The sequence below is a fragment of the Harpia harpyja genome, chromosome 3, assembly GCF_026419915.1.
Source record: "Harpia harpyja isolate bHarHar1 chromosome 3, bHarHar1 primary haplotype, whole genome shotgun sequence".
Lineage (NCBI taxonomy): Eukaryota > Metazoa > Chordata > Aves > Accipitriformes > Accipitridae > Harpia > Harpia harpyja.
This window is the reverse complement of record NC_068942.1, coordinates 42,132,168-42,155,659: the sequence shown is the minus strand read 5'-3', so window position 1 is coordinate 42,155,659 and position 23,492 is coordinate 42,132,168. Positions and strand designations below refer to the sequence as shown.

Genomic DNA, 23,492 nt, shown 5'->3' with positions numbered 1-23,492 from the left:
TGGACCTCTTAGTCAAATTCAGTCTGGTAATTCTTATGTTCTTGGTAAAAAGCTAGGAGTCTGGAATCTTCTAATCCATAATTCCAGTGATTTGGGTCACTTTCTGTATTGCTAGGCAAGTTACTTAATGTCTGTCTGCCTTAATTTTCCTGCTATGTGTCTGTTTCAGGGATAAATTTCACTTGGTTTTGAATGCAATAATGTAATACACATTACTCAGAGGAACAGGGCTATGTTGTCTGTTTCTATTCCAGTGGGCAAAAGTGCTCACCCACTAAAACAGAATGAATGGATAGATACTTTTCAAGTGTACTCAGCTGTCTTCCTTTTAGACCACGCTATAAGTACTGTACTTCTGCTACTTCTGACTGACATCATTGTTTAGCAAAGCACTTATTTTTATAAATAGCACATATGTATGTCATCAGAAAGGTGAATCACATTCATTCTTGATAACTGATCTCCATGGGAAAGATTCTCTAGTTTGCACTTAAACAATGTAGTGTTTAAGGATGAGCCTGGCTAAACTCCAAACTTCGTTCTACAATTGTTTTGGCTGTAGAGATCTGGAGAATTAATATGGATGTCCTATACTTCTGTTATGAAGTTCTGTGTATGACTTTGAAAAAACACAAGCCATTAAAATTGTGCATGTTTTTGCCTAGGCACTTTTCTGCATGTACATGCATTTACATAAACTGACCCAATGTCAGTTGAAAGGAGCTTAAATGGTAAAAAATGTGTTTTAAAACACATTCAAAATGTCTGTCTTTCCATTTTTAGTGCCTTATGAGATGGGATATATTTTCATGCCAGCACTTAAAATTACACTTGCTTACTCGCATTTGTTTTTTTTCATTTTATTTTACTTTGATTTAAATGTTCGCATTTTTTGAATGCGAAGTACGATATGGTATACAGAAATAGACTCCTTCCAGCGTGGCAGCTATTAATCTCTCAATTGGTAGAGCCTGTTATGTCAAGGTACTTGTTTACTATTGGAAACTAATTTTTTTTTTTTTCTCCTCTGTACAGACAAAGGGCCTTTGTACTCAGGAATTCTTTCATAAATAACTTAGACTTTGTTAGTGATTGACCAGTAAGTAATAAGCACTATTAATAATTCAGGCTGTAATTATCTTGGCTTGCTTTTGCAGAGCCAAATACTCCAGCAGTATCAAGGAGATGCTTATTCTCTTTGCCACCACCATTTATAGAGTTGGGCTAAAAGTTGCTCCAAATGAAGCTGATTACCGGATTCCTATGATGACCTGGAGCACATGTGCTTTTACCATCCAGTGTATAGGTAAAGCGTAATTTGGGTTTATTCCTTCTCATTACTTGAAAATCTTAAAGTAGTTTGATTGTATAATTTTATACAATCTGATTGTATAAATAATAATAATAATAGTTCTACATAAATAAGCAATATGTAATAGTATAACAATGTATATTATATGTAATTGCATATATATTGAGTGATAATCCATAATACAATATAAATAATAGGATGATTTAGTTAGATGGTAGTTTATAAAATAAGGTATGGAATGCGATCATTCATGAGTTTAATCTGAGAGAGCAGGGAGTGATCATGTTCCACGTTACTAATTGTAACATTAAGCGTGTTCAATGAATATCTGCGGGCTGCCACAGATCATTGACCTGCAGGCATCTCCTACACAGCTAAATATCTAACAGCTGTGAAATAGTACTCCCTCTCATTATTTCTTTTTGTCTGTCTTCTCAAAGCATTCTCATGGAATTTGTAGAAGAAATATGGTCTTTTGTATTCTGAAATTGCTAAGCAGATACCTGGTAGAAAAAAACCCCAACAAACATTCTCTGGCATGAATCTCTTTTTGAAGGCAAAATAATTACCATAAAAATGATTGCATTTTGGGGGATAATGTACAGCAGTCAGTCTCATTTCATGTCTGTACTATATGCATAAAAAAGTTTGTGTAATAAACATGAAGCTGTAGATAAATCTGTAGTGGCTTCCAGGCAGGGAGAGAGGCAAGAGATAAGTCTGAAATGCATGCTGAAGGAATTGAGAATGTAATTGTACATCTTCATAAATATGATTTGCCAAGTATGCCATTTTTTCTTGATGAAGCTGTTGAGGTACAAGTGTAGTCTATCTACCTTAAACCTATAGTGGACTTGACCCAACTGGAGTATCAAGAGTTCAAAAAGTTTTTAGGAGGCTTGGGAATATTCTGATAAGGCAGGAATAGTCAGCAAAACTGATTGCATCTTTTCAGTATTGGATTTTGTCAGTTTTCAAATGGGTCGGGAGAGGACTGGAAGCCTCCCAGCTCTATTAACATTAATGCACTTAATGCTGTTCAGTTTGTTTTCATTTGATATCTGAAAAAAAGACCTCAGTGGCTGTCAGGGATTAGTTTGCCAGCAAGTGTATAAATGAAGTACCTGTTATCACAGATGTGATATCAAAGCCATATGTCAGAAGTAGAAAATTCAGATGCCTTACTAGGCCAAGATTATAAAACCAGAGGGACCACTGTGATAGTCTGACCTGTCCTAGGCCACACCACTGCCTTGGATTCTTTTTTGTTTACAAGTAGAGCAGGCTTCCATGGGATTGTAAAGCAAAATTGCATAGCTTCTAGTATGTTGCTTTTGAATCTAGTCATAGGATGCATTATTAAAACCATTTAACGGGAATGTAGCCAAGCTGTCTAGACAAGGAACCTTAGCTACCTGCATTAGTGGAGTCTCTAGAGGAGGTTCAAAGCACCATTGCCCCAGGGGATATGAATTGCTTTTATTGCCTGAAGCCAGACACTTAAAAATACAAATCTGATTTTTTCCCTTGTTTCCTCAGCAACTGCAGGTTATGTGTTAAACTGATGTGTGGAAGTGCCAAGTTAAAACACTTTCATTTTTTGTTAGAGGTGATAAAAAAAAAACAAACCCCAACCAAAAACCTCCGAACCAAAAAATCTCTAACAAAAAAAATTCCAAGATTTTGAAGTGTACTGATTCGTATCCGAAAAGTGACTAAAGCACAAAAACATTTAAATTGATACTTTTTTACTCAATTGAGTTAATTTCGTTTCTTACTTTTATTGGCTTATTTTCTCTTCATTATCCCTCCAGAACCAATGCACTCAGGGAGGAAAGCTGAATTGTATTCAAGCTTGGGAATTTTGTTTTCAAATTATTTTTGTTAAACTACAGTCAAATGCAGTAGTGCAAATCTTAGGGTAAGATGGCTGTATAGCATCCCTGTAAACATACCTTGATGTTTTTGAGCATTGTATAAGGGTAATGGAAAATACAACTAAATCTGTAGAATGTCTTATCATCATTCATGTGAAACAGTGTTCCTTTAAATCCCTAGTTAGCAAGATCTGAAAACCAAATGTTTTTAAAAAGCTTCTTACAACCATTTGTCTGGGAAACATTCAGCACCATTTAAGATCGATTTTTTTTTTTTTTTTTAAGAGAATTCTCTTATCAGAATAAAGTTGAGCTTTAAAAAGAAGTACATAGAGTAAGAATAAATTAATCTTGGACTAAGTGTATTCTAACAGAAATGTTATGTTAGTTCCTGTAGAACAAAGCAATTTAATTTTTTCTGTGTTTAATTTTAAGAAAACCTCTTGGAAACAGAGGGCAAGCCTTTATTTGGATCTCTACAAAATAGACAGGTATGGGCAAGCAAGATATGCAATACTTTTTATACAAAAAAGTTTATATATATATATATATATATATATATAAAAATACAGGCACATATATAAAAACCTTACTGTTGAAACTGCTAATGTCAAGATCATTCTCTGTTGAGGGATAGCTCTCAATGTTTAGACTGATAACATAAAGAGCATTTTGGAAGAATAATGTTTTTACTTATACATGGAAGTTCATATTAAATTCACTTATCAATGTGTCTTCTGTTTGTAGAAGTAGATATGTTTTTACAGCTTTATTTCACTATTGTATCTCTCCTTTTTTCCTGTCCAACCATTTTCTCTTGCGCTCTAGCACAGTGGCCTTAAAGCATTAGTGCAGTTTGCAGCTGCTCAGAGAACAACATCACCACAGGTCCTGATTCAGAAACATCTAATTCGTCTTCTAGGAGGTATTCTATTCCTTTTCTTTACTACCTTTTGTGTTGCAGAAGTTTCTATTGCAAAATGGCACACACATTAAGACAGCATAGGAGCAAAGGTTAGACTGCTGACAACAGTGCTAACTTCAATTTATGTAATTTTGCCTGAAATCATGGAGTATTGCTTGAAGTTAAGTCATCAATAATTCTGTTAACCCAGCCCTGTAGCACTGAAGTCCCTCAAAAATCCTCTATCCCAGATAACCCAGGCCTGGAGATACTCAGATCTGGAATATTTACAGATGGCTAACAATCTGTTTTGGGCAATGTTCAAAATCACTCAAATTCTGTGCTAAACAGGTGGATAAAACCAGGTATTCCTCTCTCTTATTTGTGAGACTTCATCTTTTTAGTACTTTCAAAAGGCTGCTTGCAGCCTAGTTTGAGGTATTTTGGTCTCAGGGAGAGCTAGTTTGAAACATTGCTATTGTCCATGTTTCTCACTGATTAGGTTAGCGTGGTGGCCTTTGTGAATCCCACTCTTTGACTTGCCTTCTATTTGATAGGATTCTTAGGTGTGGTACAGGCTTTTGTATTGGGTTAGGTTGTGAGGAATCTAGTGTTGCAGCACTTAAGTACATTTGTGGACTTCATCCTTAACACTGTGTGTGCTTTATTAAAGCTGGAGAACTAAATCAAAGATTTTTATCTCAGAACTTTGAAGATATAGTCATTAAAATTGTGAGCTGGTTTGGCATGTAGAAATATCTAAACAGGTGTACAATCAATTAAATAAGTGGTAAGCAGTTAATTAAATACATACTTCCTTAGTTCAGAGACTTGGACTTTTTTTGATGAAAATGCAGAAATTATAGAGGCTTTACAATCAGATTCTGATATTGTAGTTCAATCCAAAAGAACAAAATACATATCATATGCATAACTGATACCTTTATTTTGTAGTTCTTCTACCAAACTTTAAAGTGGAGGACACTCCATCCCTCTTAGAAGTAGATATGTTCCACATTTTGGTAAGCACGTTTATTTTATTCTTCATATTAGTACTTTTTTTTTTAGCATGGATTTTTGTGTACTTTACCGTGTAGATAGTCCTGCATTATCTGTTCACTTATGTGAGTCAAATTATATGAGCACTGCATACAAGCAAATGATTACATATGTCTGCTATATACAAGTGTTTATGTTTAGTTCTGCTGTTCTAGCTTGCAAGTCTTTGCAGTCTCACTCTTAGTGAATTTCATGCTTGCAGCCTCACTCATCTTTTTACCACCTCCATTGCTATCAAACCTCAAAAAAACCTGGAGAAATGCACCCACTCAGCTTATTTTCCTCACTTTCCCTTTGTCTCAATAGGCCTCTCATACCTTCTGATTCCTTCACATTCACTCTCATTACTGTCTTTGCTCTTCTTAGCCTCTTTCTGTTCTTAATACAAATCTGTATTATAGTTTCTTCTACTGTTAAAAAAACCAAACAAAACCAAACAACAAAAAAGCCAACAAAACCCAAACAAAAAACCAAACCTACCAAAATAAAACCTGTTTTGCCCTGGTTGCCTTTCTAACTAATGCTTGGTTTCGCTTCTCACTTTTTTCGCTGTGCTTCGTCTTATGTCAAACCCCAGAAATTAAGCTTTCTAGGAATTGGACAAGCTTTCTTGGTTTAGCTCGAAACTGGCAATTACAATGGAACTATATCTGAGTTTCCCACATGCTAGAGGGGTGAAAATGGTTAATATTTTCTAATGAGTTTTTGCTACGCTTTGTGAATTAAAACTAGCAAGATAAGTGAACATATTTAAATTGACTGCAGAAATGAAATATAAATGTATAGTGAGAATATAATTTCTGTTACACATGTAGCTATTACCATATTTAATATTTGCTCCTTCCCTTCCACTGTAGGTGGGAGTTGTGTTATCCTTTCCATCTTTATACTGGGAGGATGCTGTAGACTTGCAACCTTCATCAATTAGTTCAGCCTATAACCACCTCTACCTCTTCCATCTGACAACACTGGCACACATAACACAAATCGTCGTCTCTTCAGCAACAGGTAGAGGTGTATTTGGGTTGGATTATTCTGGCATTTTTACACAATTTCTTAGAAGTAATGGATGGACACCATTAAGTGTCTTCCAGGTATAAACTTCCTCATAATAAATGACACTTGGTGCTAGGTAGTAATAACTCTTTTCTGGTAAAAAATAAATAGCACTACATCATTTTCAGAGCATTTTATTATTTCACTTCTGTGCACTTAGCCTAAGAAAACAAAATAGTTATTGATATATTAGTACTTGTTCAAGTCAGTCATTCTGGAGTGGTAGCTTTACCCTTTTCACTCATTGTAGGAGAAGCAAAACTCTGCCCAGTAGCAGCACTCCGAGCTGCACAGTGACAGTTAGTGTGGATTTGGGAAATAAACTTTTCTTTACCCTTCAACCTAGTAAATACCCAGAGCTAAAATATGGAATCCTGTCAACTGATGGGATAGAATTTCACTGTTCTCTGTATTTCATACTACTGTTAAAAACTGCCATTAACCTATAGGCTTCCTAGCTACTTCCTTTTTCTTCAGCGTGATGGGAATTTTAAAATAAAAAAAAAACCCTGTAACTTAATCTATGTAGGACAATAACTTCAAAACGTCAAGGGAAAGAAGCAGTTTTTACATGAGGATGAGCAATGAGGTGGTAATCCTGATTTTTCTTTATAGCATGCAGTTTTAGAAGAATATTTGTTAGGTTAAAAACAGCAAATAGAAAAGAATTAAGCAAAATAAAGTGGAAATATTTCTGTAATGCAATTAAAAAAAAAAAGAGCTCAGTATATGTGAAAAAAAGAAAATTAAGTGCATTTACAGTGGGATTCATCTTTTTATGTGCAGAATCCCGTACTGCTCAATCATCTGACAACAGTGAGGAGGCACGGTCTGCACAGTCTTTCTGCAGACAGGTTTGCCAGTACACCAGTGGGTAAGTAGCAGTTCAGTTATAGCATTGCATTTTCCTAGAAAGATGGCAATCCACAGGGATTGACCTGAACAACACAGAAAACAGGAAAAAATTTATCCTTTTTGTATGGGGGGTTAGTACAATGCCTTGTGCTTACTTCCCATACTCTTGAACACTAGAAAAAAGAAAACTGGTGGAAGGAACACTTTTAGTTAAAATAACTACTTTTTGTGGACAACAGAGTAAATCCTTAGTCTAAGGATGAAAAAAATACCTATATCTATTCCGGAGAGAAATACAACCACTAACTATTGTAGTTATTTTTCTTTGCTTTGATTGGGGTTTTTTAGATATCTCAATTATAGATGGAAGCCAGAAAGAAAGAAATGGTTCTACTATAAAAGGGGGAGAACTGTAAAGCTAAACACAGTTGCTTATTTGTTTGAGCATTAGTGCCCATCTTTTCAGACTTTTTTGATAGGTATAGCTACAGACTCTTGAGTACTTCAGTACCTGTGTGTGAAATAAACTAAAAAATATGGATGCATCCTCTACAAATTCTACTTTGATTTATGTTCACCAAGGCTAGTTACAAAGATATGTTTCTTAAGGATTGACAATGCTACCCACTTGTCTAAAAGTTTTAGGTGTAAATTTCTAAATATTTAAAATCTGGTATTTAAATAATAGGAGTAATTTTTCTGAGGCATGAGCTTAGAATCATAGGTGCCGTGTATTTTGGAAAATAGGTCACCATACTGAAATGTTTAGGTGCAGAATTAAATGCCAAAGTTTAGGCAACCCAACTCTGAAACTTTTAGTGTTTTGATTTCTGCGTATGCATTGTCGTCTTCTAACTCTGACCTATATGTGCTTAAAAAACACAATCTGCATAACAATTTTGCAATGGTCTATGATGTTATAATACAGCTTTACAGGTTGTTCCTCAGCAGGTCCTGGTCAACATTTGTGTGAACATCCTGTTCACATAAATGTGAAGTTAACCAAGTTTAAAATTTTTAGAAAACAGGGGCACTGTAAGTAAGTTAAACTTATTACGAAATCTAAACTAAATGCTCATATTGCACAAACTACAAGAATAATTACCAAGATGAGTATCATTCCAGTATTTTTTGTCAAAAATGGGATTAGTATAGTTTTATTTTAAACAATCTGAGTGTTACTGTTTTGACTTCCATAATGAAGTATGAGGTATTAATTTTTAATTCTGTTGGTTTTGTTGTTCCTGAAGAGTATTTATGTTTGGTTTTTTCACATTTTTTGAATTGCATTCAAAACACCCAACTGAATGAAAAACTTTCACCATTTCAAAAAATTGCTGGCTTTTGGTAATAAAAAAACAACCAGTGTAAGAATTGATTGCTCTATGTGCGATGCTGTATTGCACAGTTTAATTCAGGTTATCTTGAGTTACCTAGAGATGGACAACTATGTATGGGCTATTTATTTTTTACAATTCTGAAAAATATAAGTTGAGATAATTTGAAGGCTTAATGTAAGTGTTCTGCGTAAAATCAGTACTCATTCCTTAGGCAAAGGTGAAGTTGGAAGTTAGGTACTAGTGGCTGTCTTTCACAGAATTTGGGGTATATCAGTGTTGCTTCTACACAGCTGCCATTCTACCAATGTTAGCCAAAATGTGAAAGTGCTAGAAGGATTTGCCCTGTGAACTACTGCAGCTCTTTCTCCTTTGTGTATTGCAGTTGTTTTAGTCAGGATATTCCAGGCTGGCTTGTGTGGGATTGTGTTAGAAAAGGCATCATGCCTTACCTTCGTTGTGCTGCTATATTTTTTCATTATCTGCTGGGAGTTTCTCCACCTGAGGAACTACTACAAGGTAAATATGAAGAAGCAAATGTATCTATATACTGACTTTGTTTACTGTTTTCTTGGAAGAATGGAATTTTTAAATGTTCACAATAACTTAACAATAGTTAATACATTAAAGTAAGACTTGGAAAGAAAAGGAAATACTAATTTGTATGGGAAGGAGCAGGCATGAGAAGCTGAGTTGTCTCAGCCTTCTTTGCATGGAAAAGAGTTACTTCTGGGTATGTGCAAATACATGAATTATCAATGATGTGTTGATAGTAAGTGTCTGTGGATACAAAGATTCTGTGATTTAAGGATAATTCTAGGGGCTGAGATTACATCATCTGAGAAATAGCCTGGAGTATATTTAAAAAAACAACCAAACCTTTTTGTGCAGTTGCTAATATTGGTAAATGATAAAGACATAGGGATTCAGCAAAACAGAGCCAAGTAGAAATAAAGCACATTATAAATCTTAAACCCCTTCCTTAAATGATCCTAATGCGCTACGGATGCTAAACCCCAAAATAAATATTTTGTCTTCTGTCAAAATGCAGTGAAGCACAGAATCATCAACTATTTGGAAAGGAGGATCAAAATTGCAATGAAGAACTGAGGCAAAATATAGCATCTTAAATTGATTTATATAAACTATGAACTAAGTTTGAATTTGATTAGGATATACCAGTCAAAATGTCTGCACTTTGGGATATGCTATTGTCCTTACCATTAGTCTGGAACTTTGATTCTATAGGGAGGAGTCTTCCTGGTGAATCAGCAATGCTGTTTTCTGTAGCAGAGACAATAAATGACCACCCAGCAAACTATTAAATTAGCCCAACTTTGTTGTGTGTTAGCACTGACTTGATCATAGCAAAATTTAATGTCATTGCAGGCCAAAAGGATAGCAAAAAGCTAAAATGCACTAAGTACAAGAATCTGCTGCACTAACGTTACATATTATGCAGTGAAATGGAATTTAAGCAAGGAATTCTGTTACTACAGTGACTTATGCATGACTTAAAAATTACTTTAGTAATATGTGTCAAATTTGTTAAACCTAAAGCAGATCCTCAGCTAATGCAAATTGTTATAGCTCTGATTAAGTCAGTGGAATTGCATCCAATTTTACTATCTAGGAGCTATGTTGAAGCTGTAAGATATATATTATTCAATGGAAAATGGATCAGGAGATTTTTAGTTTTGAGTGAATTATTCAGCAGTGCTGAAACACTTTAACAGTTGCTCATGTTTTCTTGTTGGGGTTTTTTTGCAGTTTCTGAAGAAGGGCAATTCAAGGCACTTTGTAGTTACCTCTCTCTACCTACCAATTTGTTCCTGCTCTTCCAGGAATATTGGGACACAGTAAATCCACTGCTTCAAAGGTACTAATTGGGACTGGGTAGGCCATGTTTTTCTGTTGTGATGGCCCTATGGGAATTCCAAATCAAATTTGTTAATAAGCAATTGAGCTCAAATTCATATTAGAGTTCTAAACATTTGGTTGATGTGCAGTATACTGAATCTCTTAAAACATAAAACATTCTATATTTTATGGTAATTCAAACATTAAACAATTATAGTTAAAGGGACTAATGCTTGCAGACCTACGTGAAATCATTCATGCAGAAAGAAGTTGTCATAAACCTTTGCTTGCATGGTATGCCACTTACTGTTTATTGGCCTATTTTTAATCTGTCTACAGCACAAGTGCTGATTACATGAGCTATAAAATGGGAATATGGAAAATTATGTAGCTGGCAGGGTGAGGCTTTGTATTATTTCTTCTCTGGACTTCCAAAATAGACTGATGAATGTTGAAGTTAGTTAAAAGGTACTATTTGAGTATTATGTACATTGCAATCTAGTGGTAAAGAAATAATTGGTAAAATTCTCCATTCAAAAACACAAGTTAAAATAAACAGACACCCCCCCCTCCCACCACTAACTCTGAGAAGAATCCTGCTATATTGTGTTGGAGAATGTCTCTGTGTATTTAATGTGACTGTTTGAATACTTGGTTGCATTAATTATTATTCCTGGGTCTTGGCAAAAATCTCTGGCTCACGCTAGTTTTTTCTGGTGTGTTTTGGGGGTTTTGGGTGTTTTTTGTTGTTTTTTGTTTTTTTTTTTACACACCTCTGTTCTGTTTTGTTGTCTAGATTCCTTCAATTTAGGGACATTTTGAGCTGTTGACTCCAACTTACAGTCCATGTAGCTGACCTAAACAATTCCCTACATACAATTTTGCTATAATTAATTGCATTTGTAGTATATATAATTACTTGGAAATTCATAGCGTTTTCAGAAGTAAATTATTAAATAAGTTTGTGTTATATGTTCCTACCTGTTTGCTCAAAACCATAATGGTGCTTATAAGAGAAGACAGAGGATAGGTGCTTGTGAACATTAGAAAATGATCACTAGAGGCAGGGCTAACAAATCCATCGCAGTGCTCCCAGTCAAAAAAAAAGGTGTCAAGTAGGAGTCTACATATTTAACGTAATAGTAACAGTTGTCAAATCATCCTGCAAGTTCCCATATGTTTTTTGAAAGAATCTTATTTCAGAAGACTAAATTTGATGATTGTTGCGAAATGTGTTAAATGAAGCTTACTAGATTGACCATCTGCTACAGTTCTCTCTCTTCCTTCTCTTCCTTTTTGTAGAAATAACATAAAAGATATCTTAGACATACCAATTCCTCTGTTTTGTAACTTGCCAATATTTACCGTTGTTTTGGTAGACACATTTGGCTATTCTAAGCAAGCATACAACACACAATAAAGCGTGGTAAAATAACCATTGGGTGATGGTTATTAAATATTTTCCTAGTAGTGTGTATGATATTTTCTTATGCTCTGGCTTTCAGCAGATACATTCCAAAAGGAGCTGTGGATTGTAGTGCACTTTGAGAACTTGAATATGTCTGAAGACTGCTTGCATTTTTGAACTCTGTGTTAACTCTGTGTTTTCACGTTCATGTTGATAATTTTAATGTTGTTGGTTTTCACATAGGTTTTTGTCTTGTATACAAACTTAAATTCTTTTCCTGAAGCAAAACTGTAAAGAATAGCTGTTTTTCCTCATGAAGTTTTAACTAGAACTATCAATGCTTTATCTGTGCTCTGTGTTTGCTTATTGCTTACTAGTTTAGTTTAGTGATCCTAAGTGTATATTATTATCAAACACTATCATCTGCAAATGTTTGTTTGAAATAGGTGGTGTGCTGACCCAGTGGTGTTGAGTTGTTTGAAGGGGAAAAGCATTGCAATAAGGTAAGTTTGTTTTTGTTGTCATTGTTGTTTTTTCTTCTGTTTTTTTACTTTAAACTGTTGAAACAATGCTTGTTGTGGGCAAGTTAGAGTGCTTGTATTTTCTTCCTCCTGCTCTACTACCAAAAGTACTTTTCTCTTTCAATGGTTGTGTATTTTTCCTCATGCAGTGACTCTTCATTGAGAATGTACAACATTGTTAGACAAGTTATCTAGCTTACTCTAGGAAAAAACAAAAGCTAACTGAAATACGAAATGTATTCATACATGTAGGTTACATATGAAATTTAATTTCATCACCTTTACTGGAATATAGAAATGCTGAAGCTCCCATATGGCACCTCTCACTTGGGCTTCTAGGACTGAAGAACTGCTCTAGAACTGCAGAAGTTTGCAGAAAGGACCGAAAGCTTAGCAGGAATTTATAGCTGTCTGTTCTGTTCTTTGCTGCGATCTTTATTATTCTCATGATAGTTTTTCACTTACCCAGGTATCCTAGGAAAAGAAATAGTTTAATAGAGCTTCCTGAAGACTATAGCTGCCTTCTGAACCAAGCCTCTCAGTTTAGGTAAGATGTGACCTATGTAGCTGTCTTCCTAGGTGTTTTGTCGCTTTTAGTCTCTTTTGTATTGTTGCAGCTACTGTAACTGGTGTTTAAAACTATGTACAGTAATTATTTTGTGGAAGTGAAGGCACTGTTATGGTTATACTGGCCAATATTACCACATGTTCATTTTAAATCTGAAACACAACAGCTTACTAAATGAAATCACTTGTGTTTGGTAGGGTAGCATATAAAATTATTATAGCTTAATCTGCAGGTCATCTCTCACCAGAGCAATGTGCATTTGGTTTGGCTGTAAGCCTGAAAATTATTTTTGCACTGGACACAACAAGCCCAGAAGGTTGGCACTGTTTTATGCCAGGAAGAGTGAATCATAGGATAATTCAGATTAGAAGGGACTTCAGCAGATCATCTAGTCTAACCTCCTGCTCAAGGACATATCTTGCAGAAAAAAATATTTCAAGCAATGTAAAAACATAGCCAAAGGAGGCAGATATGTGAAATATGATTATGACATAGTATCTCTTAAGTTTTTGTTTGTTTGTGGTTTGGGGGGGTGGGGAGCTGTTGTTTCTTTAAGGAACATTATCCATTCTTAACATTTCTTTTAAAGTTTTGACTCCTGCAGTAACATTCTGGTTATACTTCTTTTAGATGTCCGCGGTCGTCTGATGATGAACAAAAACATCCAGTATTGTGTTTATTCTGTGGGGCTATGTTGTGTTCCCAGAATACTTGCTGTCAGGAACTGGTGAATGGGGAGGAGTTGGGAGCCTGTACTTCTCATGCGCTTCAATGTGGAGCTGGAGTCTGTATGTTTCTCAAGTAAGTAGCTAGCCAGAATTTAATGTGTTAAAGAGTAAAGGGAAATATTTGAATGTCAAAATTTGCAACATTGTCAAAGCACTTGATTCTTTTTGTGTGAGATGAAGAAACATTGTTTTGACCAAAGAGATAGCTCACCAAAAAGTTAAGAACCTGCTGGGAGTTGTCACGTATTTTAAATGTAGCTATTTTTTCCTTAAGAATCAGGGAATGCAGAGTTGTCCTCATTGAAGGTAAAACGAGAGGCTGCTTATATCCTGCTCCCTACTTGGATGAATATGGAGAAACAGATCCAGGTCTGAAGTAAGTAAATGTTTGACTTTCTTTCTACGTTTCCATTTTGGTATCTCTATCTTTCTTACACCCATTAGACAACATGTTCTTCCTGCTAGCATGTACAGCACTGTAATATTGTTTAACTTCAAATTCCTGCTGGTGGTTTCCAGTCATGAATGGGTCATTCATAATAGAAAAATACACTTTTTTCAGTACTGTTAAACTGTCTTACTTTTCTCAAGAATTTTTTTACGCTTTTCATCAGAAATATTCAAAGACTGTCATCTTGGAAATGGCAGTCGTTGCTTGTCACATGTAGAAATTTTTCATTTCCAGTAGACTTGTTGGAATTGGTGTTCATACAAGTATTTAATATTTTCTGGCTATCGTTAAGAGTGTTAATGCTAGACTATTAATGGAACAGCTTGTCAGTTGCTATTCTGATATGCTTATTGGGTATTCTCCTTTTTTCTTCTATGAAGAAGAGGCAATCCCCTGCACTTATGTCGGGAGCGTTACCGGAAGCTCCATCTGCTATGGCAGCAACACTGCATCATAGAGGAGATTGCCAGGAGCCAAGAAATGAATCAGATCTTCTTTGGATTCAACTGGCAGCTGCTCTGAGTCTCTTGATTTTTAGTGAAAACTCTTACCTTTGGCAGTGCTTTGGAAAGGGAAAGGAGGGTGGCAGTAAATAATCTACTGTCAAGTGGATTCTGTAGTTCAGACACAATTGTTGGATTCTCTAGGTTGGATGTATTAGTGATACATTGAAACAGAATCTCATGTCATATGTTTTGTTCTTTTTTTTTTTTTTTTTTTTTTCCTCCCAAAAGGGAAAACCACATTATATAATTATTAGTGAACATTCAGGTCCAGAAATATTTCTGCTTTTTTGAGAAGTTGTAATCATCTCACATGTTTTGATGAGGACAGCTTCCCAAATGCTGTGCTTCAGGGCACATACCACATTTCTGCCTCTTCCATGCCTTGAGAATATACCTAAATGGTGTTGCTATGGAAAAGCCTCCTTTACTTTCTTCCTGGGTTCCTTTCCCAAGCTTGGTGAAGCTTTTAAATAGGTCAAGGTCTGTGGCATAATATTGGAGGGGAAATGATGCCAAGCCTTTAATAATCTGTAGCGACAGGTACAGCAAACATTAAGTTGTACAGAAAAAGCCTGCATTCAGCTATATCCTGCGATTTAATGAAGAGTTTTCATTAATGAACTCTTTAAAGGAGAAGTGTGGGATCGAAAGTGCATGGGGGAATTACCATCTTGCTTGTTGCATCAAAAAATAAAGTCTGTGCTTTTCACATTGCCAGAACTGCACTTTATCTAAGGAATTTGTCCTCTATTAACGTTGTACATCATAAGAGGTCTAGGGCTACATCATTTGGCTAGGTTGTGGTTAGTTTTACTTCTTATACAGTTTGTCTTCTGAGATTTTCCCCAAGAACCAAAAAAGAAAATACTTGCAGGTAGTTGTAGTGTAGCTCTGCAACTTATACAAGAGCCAGAGACTTCAGTAAAGTAGACGACCTTCAGAGCTATCACTGGAGTAAAATCAAGGCCCAAAAGCAGCAAGTTTTAGGATCAGAAGTAAGTTTGTTTGCCCGTATTTGGGGAATTCTCTACTGTTCCATCCTCTGTCACTATTGTTTGGAGCCCTGCCTGCATAAATGAAATTGTGTGTTGTGGGGGCCATGTTCAGTGGTTCAGTGCTAGTTAGAGCAGAAAAGGGAAGAAAAGGTGGCTATGTCTGTCTCTTTGCCCTTCAGTAGTTAATAGCACATTGTGATTGAACTCTCTCTCACTGATATGTGATTGTGCTTCAGTTCTAAATGTTTATTGTTCTGTTTTCTGAATTTGCACCGTAATATACATGAGAGAATTTGTAACGTGATAGGTAAAAATGCTTTCCCCGGAAATCCCATTTCTGTGTGAAAGTTTGAAGTTGTCAGTACTCTAAATTTCCTTGCCCCTTTGCTATTTGGATTCTTTTGTGTCATTTTAATAGGGCTTGCAAGGGGAGGTTTTCAAATTAATGTCTGAGGGTATGTTTTTGTACGATTTCTTTTTGGTTCTTTTTTTTTCCTACTGATTGTATGAGAGATAGTAGAATCACAGATAATTATTTAGATTTAAATACCATTGTTCTCCTAGGTTTTTAAAGTTTTTAGAGTACATATGAGTGCACTGAACAGCACCATAACTCATCTAAAAATGGAATACCAATGAAGTCAAATACTGTTCTGATTTCAAATACTCTTTTATAACTTTTGCTATAATCTTTCCCTGGTGATATAAATAGTTGGCTTTGGTATATTTTTCAAGTATTCTGTTTTTTGCAATTAAGATCGTTCTCCTTATTTTGAATCTTTCAGATTTTAAACCTGAATATGAAACTCTTTAAAGACAAACATTAATTCTGTTAGTCTTCTCTAAAATGTACTTGAAACACATACTGAATTTAAAAGAACAATTGTCGCGAAAACTCGCATGCACTGATGATTTCTAAGGTCATCAAAACACCTCTTGCCATCAAAAATATTGGATTAAGACTAGCAAATGTATGCCTCGTTGATACCAAAACTGTATTCACTTACTGTTTCCCTCTGATATTTATCTATTCATTTATCAAAAACCTTTCAGTTACCTTGCACTTCACTGATACAAAAATTCCGTTACCAAATGTTCAGTAAGATCACTTTATTTTGTTTTCTGTCTGAACTGTAGTATATAAGGACAGGACCTGGTCTGAACAGGTGAGCTCATGTTTAAAGCTCTAGAAAACTCTTTGTACCTGAAGAAGTGGGAGAGGAAAGTTGCATCTTTCTGTACATTTGCACATACTAATTTAGCAAATGTGCTCCCATATAATTCACTGACAAGCATGGTCATCTTTCATTTCATAAATTACTATGCAGTTTTGTTCACTGTGAGTATAATCTGTATTTAGTGATCGCAAGATGCTTATGCCACTGATTTCTGTTCCATCCAAGCTGACAGAAGAAATTATTTGATAATGCACATATTGGTATCTTTAATTGCAAAAATGTAAATTTGAAACTTGTATAATGTTCTTGTGGTTTTGAAATAAAATATCTTGTATATGTATATTTAAAAAAAGGAAATAAAGTAACTTCTCATAGATTATTCAATTTTTATTTGGAGGTGTTTTGACACTTCACAGTTCATTTTACAAGAGCATTATAGCAGGGTCTGTCAGTATGGAAAAGGGGAAGAGTTAGTAAATGGCTGGTAAATAATACCAGTTATCCCTGTAGTCTGTATTATCATTGTACCAGTTAGTCATGGTGGCACACTTTTTCTTATTTAAAGACATATTCTACTTGAAACTTATCCTAGTATTTTACAGATGCAAATTCCTGCAGTGTCTACCTCAATTTGCGAAAGAAGTCCTAAGTACAGAATTTAATATTTAGATGTCCTTAAACTGACTAGTTGAGCAATTGTGGTTTTGCAGCTTCTCAAAGAAGAACTGGCTGATACTTAACCTCTAGAAAGGGAAAGTTTGTGGTGTTGGTCTAATGTGCTGTGTGATACATATTTAAAAAAAAAAAAAAAAAGAAGTGTTTTATTACAGAGCTAAGCAAACAGCCAAGAAATCTTTTTACATAGAAACAGCCAGTACTTCTTGCCCCTTTTTATGTTACAAACTGCTGGCTATCATCACTTTCTCACTGCTTTGGACACCATTAAGCCTCCAGAGTTTGGGTGTTAATGGTGTTGCTCTCTATGTTTATTCTTAGTAAAGCAAATTTGTTTAAGAACCAATTCCTAGAAAGGTAAAAGGTAAAGGTAGATGGATTAATGTCTGTTAGCAAAAATGTTCTGAAGAATGTTAGAACAAGAAGCCCATTCATTAGGAAAAAAAAAAAGGAAAAAAGCCACAGCACCATTTCTTGTGTAGTAAGAATCTCAAGGTGCAATGTACAAATGTACAAAATTCTATTGAGGAGGATTTTGGCCATCATGTGCTTTGCTTTATGGTTGAAATCCACTTTATTTTCTAGACAATATCCTTGAATAATCTAGTTGTAAACTAGTCAGATTTGTGATACAACATCTAAGTGTTAAGTAATAGGTTAAAAGAATCTGACAGGATCTTCAAAGATACTTTCTTCAAAAATGAAAGTTGTTTCATTTCTGTGGCACAATCTCTTTTATTTGTTTTTATCTGTTTTGCAGGTAGGCTAAATCTGGGGTTTGATACAGAAAACAAATGGATAGTAATGAAAATCCACTCCTATACAAGTCTCTCAAACCCAGTTATTTCTAATCCTAGCTACATTTCTCTAAACTTACATTCAGTGTGGTCAAAAGCATACATGAAAGAGAAGCTGTGGAAAGGAAATGTGCATTGAAGGAGAGTGAAGTGAAATTCAAAGGGATTTTATATGTGACTTCATGTAATGGTGAGTAAGAGGAGACAAGGTATAAAGTTAAACATGAAATAGTAAAACCGGACCTGAGTATTCTTTTTATTTCTGTGTGACTATTGTTCCTGAGATCAGTGTCAAAAAAAGAAGTATAGTTTGTGCCGTTTAATTACAGGTTGTCAAACAACTTAGAATCCATCAGACTTAATTTTAGGACGTTTCTAGGCTTCATGCTTGAGTGAATGAGCCTCAACAAAGTATTGTGAAGTAGGTAGTGGGGACTGTGGATTTCATGGTCATTTCAAGTCCTTGCTATATTTGTGAAGATCCATGCTTAGTCTTTTTCACAAAGATAGACTAAGGTTTCTGCAGAACCTTATGTCTCCTTCCTCTTAATAGTGCCTGAAATGTAATACTACCCTCTTTGGGTACAAGTATTGAGATACAGTCTAGTGCTTGGAGAGAGGTCATCCCATTGTACCAGAGTTTCTGCTTGAAGGTTATCCTGAACATACTGTGGCAGCCTGAGGAATAATCCACTCTAGATGATAAAAAGCCTCCAATCTTCTTTCATCCCATTTTTTTTTTCTGTGAATCACGCTGACCTTTACTAAAAGTGGCAAACCCAATGTATGTCAATCTCATGATACTGCAGGTGATCTAGGAATATTTATTTTCCCAATTCAGACTCATATAGAACTTCACTGAGCAATTTGATTTACATACCCCAAGCAGTCTGCCTCAGTTAATTGACATACAGGAGTGAGACGAGGTCATCCATTTAAGTGATGGCCTCCTCATAAATAGGGACTCCACCTGTGTTCTTGTGAGCTTCACACCTTTATGGTTCTTCGCTAAACTACAGAGTACTGCATGCAGAGCCTAAAGTGCTCCTGTAGTGGGAAACTCATACAAAGCACGTGTACCAAATGATTTCTAAGATTTTAAATATCAAGAATCTTGTGTTGTAGAGAACTGTATGATTGTATGCCATTAAAAAAAAACCAGTTTCCAGAAGGGAAGTTTCTAGGTTCTAAGGAAACGTGCTTTGTTCGTTTTTTTAATATAAATGAAACTCTAAATGTGCTGTATTTGTATATTTCTTATTAATTATTTTTTCTTTATGATCAGTGTAGAGAAAATGTTTTCAGTGGTAATCAGAAAGCTTTAAAGGAAGAGCATCATAGTTGCAATTCCTACAGGACCTGTCATAGTGCCTTCATCAGAAACTGAACATTAAAATGTTTCATTTTTTTAAATTAAGAACTTAATAAAGAAGATAGTTTTATGCATAGGTAAGTTCCTTACTCTGGAAGTTGCTGTTGCACAAATGTATTGTTATTAATTCTGACTGGATTAAGTATTAATAACAAATAGGATAAGAAGTGTCCCCCAAATCGTATTTATTTCTGTATCTGAGCAGATGCTGCGGCTTAAAGGCTTGGCTTGCTAATGCCATCTTTGTCTTTATAAATTACAGAGAATTAAAGATGGAGTCTGTGCTGCTACCTGAGTTTGTTTTCTTGATCCAGTGGCTGTAATGTTAAATACTGCAGGAAACCCAAACTATTGTGACAGGTGCTATAAAGCAAGGCTAGATATGTAGGGTGCACTTCCGCTGTCTGAGGAAACTAATACATACAAAGCAAAGAAAAAAGCATTTATTTAAAGTAAATTTTATCCTGATTACTGTGAAATGAGCTGTCATCTTTTTGTAAGCTATGTATATCGATGGGGACTCTGAATGCCTATACAGGATAGAAATGAACAATCTAATGACTAAGTAATTACTGTTAATAGTCAAGACAGTGATAGTTCCCTGTGAAATGTATGCTGATACTCGGTTAATTTCACAAATGATCACATTGCTAGCCACTGCTGCGGGTTTTGGCAGTTGGCTGAGAGACAAAGGTTAACTTGCCAAATATTAACTAGTCATTTATAGTAAAATGTGTTCTCTTCATATCAAAGTAAATGAGCTGCGCGGGGGCCAGGGAAAATGTGTAGCCAGACAGTTGTACCTCTGCTCTTCATGTCAATGTGTTACAGCAATTACTGCATGAAATTTCTGTGTCTTTACAGAGACGTTCAGTTTGGATGATCATTTTAGTTCACTCTTCCTTCCAGATCTACTTTTCAGAACAGATTCTTGACAAATCCATCATACAGGGACCTCAACTAGAGCTATCAAAAGAGTAAGCTCACAGCTTTTATAATTCTGCAAGCTAAATAGTTGACTGAGAGATTTTTTTAAATGGTGCATAATGTCAGGTTTTATCTGCTTTTACAGTTAAATCCATTTTGCCATTAGGAAATATTTCCTCAAACACAGAGTAAGATTTCCTTTTCTGTTTTTTGGTTTGGGTTTTTTTTTTTTTTAAATGATGCTCTTATTTCCTGTTTTACAACCATTTTCATCATGCTGAACCATTCCTCACTTGCTTTTTTATTTTTTAAGGCATTTTATTTTTTAAAATTTGCATATTCTTAGTCCTCTTGATTCAATTTTTCCTAATGAAACAAATCTACAGAAATAATTTCTGTTTCTCTCTGAGTTATTTCTGATTACCTTACACCTTCTGGTTATTGAGCCATGTAGAACTGTTTTTCCAAATGTAGATGGACTAAAATTGTGTTGAGGAAGTGATTGCTATTGATTGACGCATGTGGCACTTTGATTACTCATCTGGAAAAAAAAATGCATTTTTTAAAAATCACATTCTCTTGCAAAGTCTGATTAATTTGAAGTACATGACTGTTGTCTTGATCCCTCAAGGTACTAAAACTTTCTGTGTTTGTTCTTTTCTGATATGTATCAGCTAATTTTAGTGCTGCTGGTAAGGCTCAGGACACCGTTGTGCTCAGTGTTCTGCAACACCACCACCACAACAGACTGCGATGGAGAAGTAGTATTTTTGGCTCTCAGAAATGGTTGAAGGACTTATGCACTAGTTAATTCCACACTGGATAAAGTGATTGAAATTAATAGAAGTAGACATATAGGTAAATGCAGTGCTAAGGAAAGAGTTAACATAGTTCTTGTAGAGGGAAGTCTCAGCTTACAAATCTAATTCTTTGAAGGAGTTAATTAATGTGATGAGGATGTTGAGCCAGTCAGTAATAATGTAGATTTCAAAAAACTTTGGATAGTGTCCTCCAAATTCATAGAATTAGAAGAAGCTATTGTGAAACAAAAAAGGAAGATCTGGTTCAGCAACAAAATAAAAGAATAAATGGTGTATTTTCACAATGGAAGAAGCTTAACAACTGAAATCCACAGAAATCTGCATGGTTTTTTTAGCATTTTCAGAAGTGATCTGAAAAGGGAATTATAAAATGGCAGATTCTGCCAATGATACAAAGATATTCGGTAAAAAAGATTATTTTGAATGTTTTCAGGAGGCTGTTATGAAACTTAGTGGCTGGATGATAACAAGATTCAGTTTTGGTAAACGAAAATTAATGTAGCTATGAAAAAACTAACATCTTGCAGTAGAATAGACTAGACTATTTCAGTTGGAAGGGACCTGCAACGATCATCTAGTCCGACTGCCTGACCAGTTCAGGGCTGACCAAGTTAAAGCATGTTATTAAGGGCATTGTCCAAATGCCCCTTAAACACTGACAGGCTTGGGACACCGACCACCTCTCTCGGAAGCCTGTTCTAGTGTTTGACCACCCTCTCGGTAAAGAAATGCTTCCTCATGTCCAGTCTAAACCTCCCCTGGCACAGCTCTGAACTGTTCCCACATGTCCTGTCACTGGATACCAGGGAGAAGAGATCAGCACCTCCCTCTCCACTTCCCCTCCTCAAGAAGCTGTGGAGAGCAATGAGGTCACCCCTCAGCCTCCTTTTCTCCAAACTAGACAAACCCAAACTCCTCAGCCACTCCTCACAGGACATGCCTTCCAGCCCTTTCACCAGCTTTGTTGCCCTCCTCTGGATGCATTCAAGGACCTTCACATCCTTCTTAAGTTGTGGTGCCCAGAAGTGCATGCAGTACTCAAGGTGAGGCTGCATCAACACTGAATACAGCGGGATAATCGCCTCTTTTGACCGGCTGGTTATGCTGTGTTTGATGCATCCCAGGATGGGGTTTGCCCTCTGGGCTGCCAGGGCACACTGCTCACTCCTATTGAGCCTGCTGTCGACCAGCACCCTCAGATATATTCATATCAAAGATTTTCTTAGTATTTTTATGGATAGTTCTGCGAAAATGTTATCTCAGTGCTCGGAAACAGTCAAAAGGGCAAGCAATGATAGGAATTCTTAGGAAAAGAAAAGGACAAAAGACCTATTCAGTTCATTATGTCTTCAGCTCTACGCAGTGTTGTTCATTTAAAAATAATAAATGGAGAAGAGTGATGAAAATTATCAAAGGTGTGAAACAACTTCCATAGAAGAAAAGGTTAAATAAAACTTCTTCAACTTGGAAAGATAGGACCAAGAGAGATTATAATAGAGGATTGTAAAATTGAGAATGACATGGAGGGAATAAATAAGGAATGACCATCAGCTACATCTTATGGCAAGAATTAGGGGATACCAGATTAAGTTGTCAGGGAGTCAACAAGCAAAGAGAAGCAGTTTTTCAAACAATGCAGAATTGAATTGTGAGAAATTAAAATCTGAGGCTCATTGTCATGTTTTGGATATCAAAAACAAGAGTGGGTTTTAAAAAAACACCATGCAAATTCATAGAAAAAAATGTCCACTGAGATTTATTAAAACACAGTGATACAAATACCCTCGTTGTCATACCAAGTCCCAAACTGCTGTTTCTTGGAAGTTGGGAGGCTTTGTCAGGGAAAGAACTATTTTCTAATGGTCTTGCCTCTTATGTGCCTTTTGCAAAACATCTGCTACAGGCTACTATTGCAGACAGACCCCCATCTGTCCATTTTTATTTTTAACATACTGAAGTATAGGTCTAAAATTTTAAGCAGTGAAGCAACTGCATTTGAAATTATGATCATGTATATAGCCTGCTTGAATTACAGTACAGTTTTTTACATCACACACTTTATTTACAATATATTCTTACAGTGTAATTCTTGTTTTCTGTAACACTAGAATAAGCAACATTGTTTAGACAGGTAAAGGAATTTTTACTGTTACTTTCACACAACTTCAAAAGCAGGAATAGTTCTGCTTTGAATATCCCAGTGATAGAACTTCCTTTTACTTGATTATACACAAAGAATGCACAAGCCATCCAACGTTATATTCAAACAATGTATTATTCACAAC

General features: G+C 35.6%; 1 protein-coding gene across 6 annotated transcripts in view; it reads left to right on the top strand.

The window, feature by feature from the left end:
• The window catches only part of UBR1 (ubiquitin protein ligase E3 component n-recognin 1), a 73,843-nt gene extending 56,849 nt beyond the window's left edge, over positions 1–16,994 (top strand). For all 6 annotated transcript variants that reach the window (XM_052782232.1, XM_052782231.1, XM_052782229.1 and 3 more), the window contains 13 exons: positions 1,158–1,306; positions 3,625–3,680; positions 4,018–4,114; positions 5,048–5,115; positions 6,010–6,160; positions 6,995–7,082; positions 8,786–8,919; positions 10,171–10,279; positions 12,115–12,171; positions 12,659–12,736; positions 13,388–13,558; positions 13,760–13,861; positions 14,317–16,994. In XM_052782232.1, the coding sequence (XP_052638192.1) occupies positions 1,158–1,306; positions 3,625–3,680; positions 4,018–4,114; positions 5,048–5,115; positions 6,010–6,160; positions 6,995–7,082; positions 8,786–8,919; positions 10,171–10,279; positions 12,115–12,171; positions 12,659–12,736; positions 13,388–13,558; positions 13,760–13,861; positions 14,317–14,458 (1,402 nt within the window). In that variant the 3' untranslated portion in view covers positions 14,459–16,994. The remainder of the gene's footprint in view (positions 1–1,157; positions 1,307–3,624; positions 3,681–4,017; positions 4,115–5,047; positions 5,116–6,009; positions 6,161–6,994; positions 7,083–8,785; positions 8,920–10,170; positions 10,280–12,114; positions 12,172–12,658; positions 12,737–13,387; positions 13,559–13,759; positions 13,862–14,316) is intronic.
• The last annotated feature ends 6,498 nt before the right edge of the window (positions 16,995–23,492 follow it).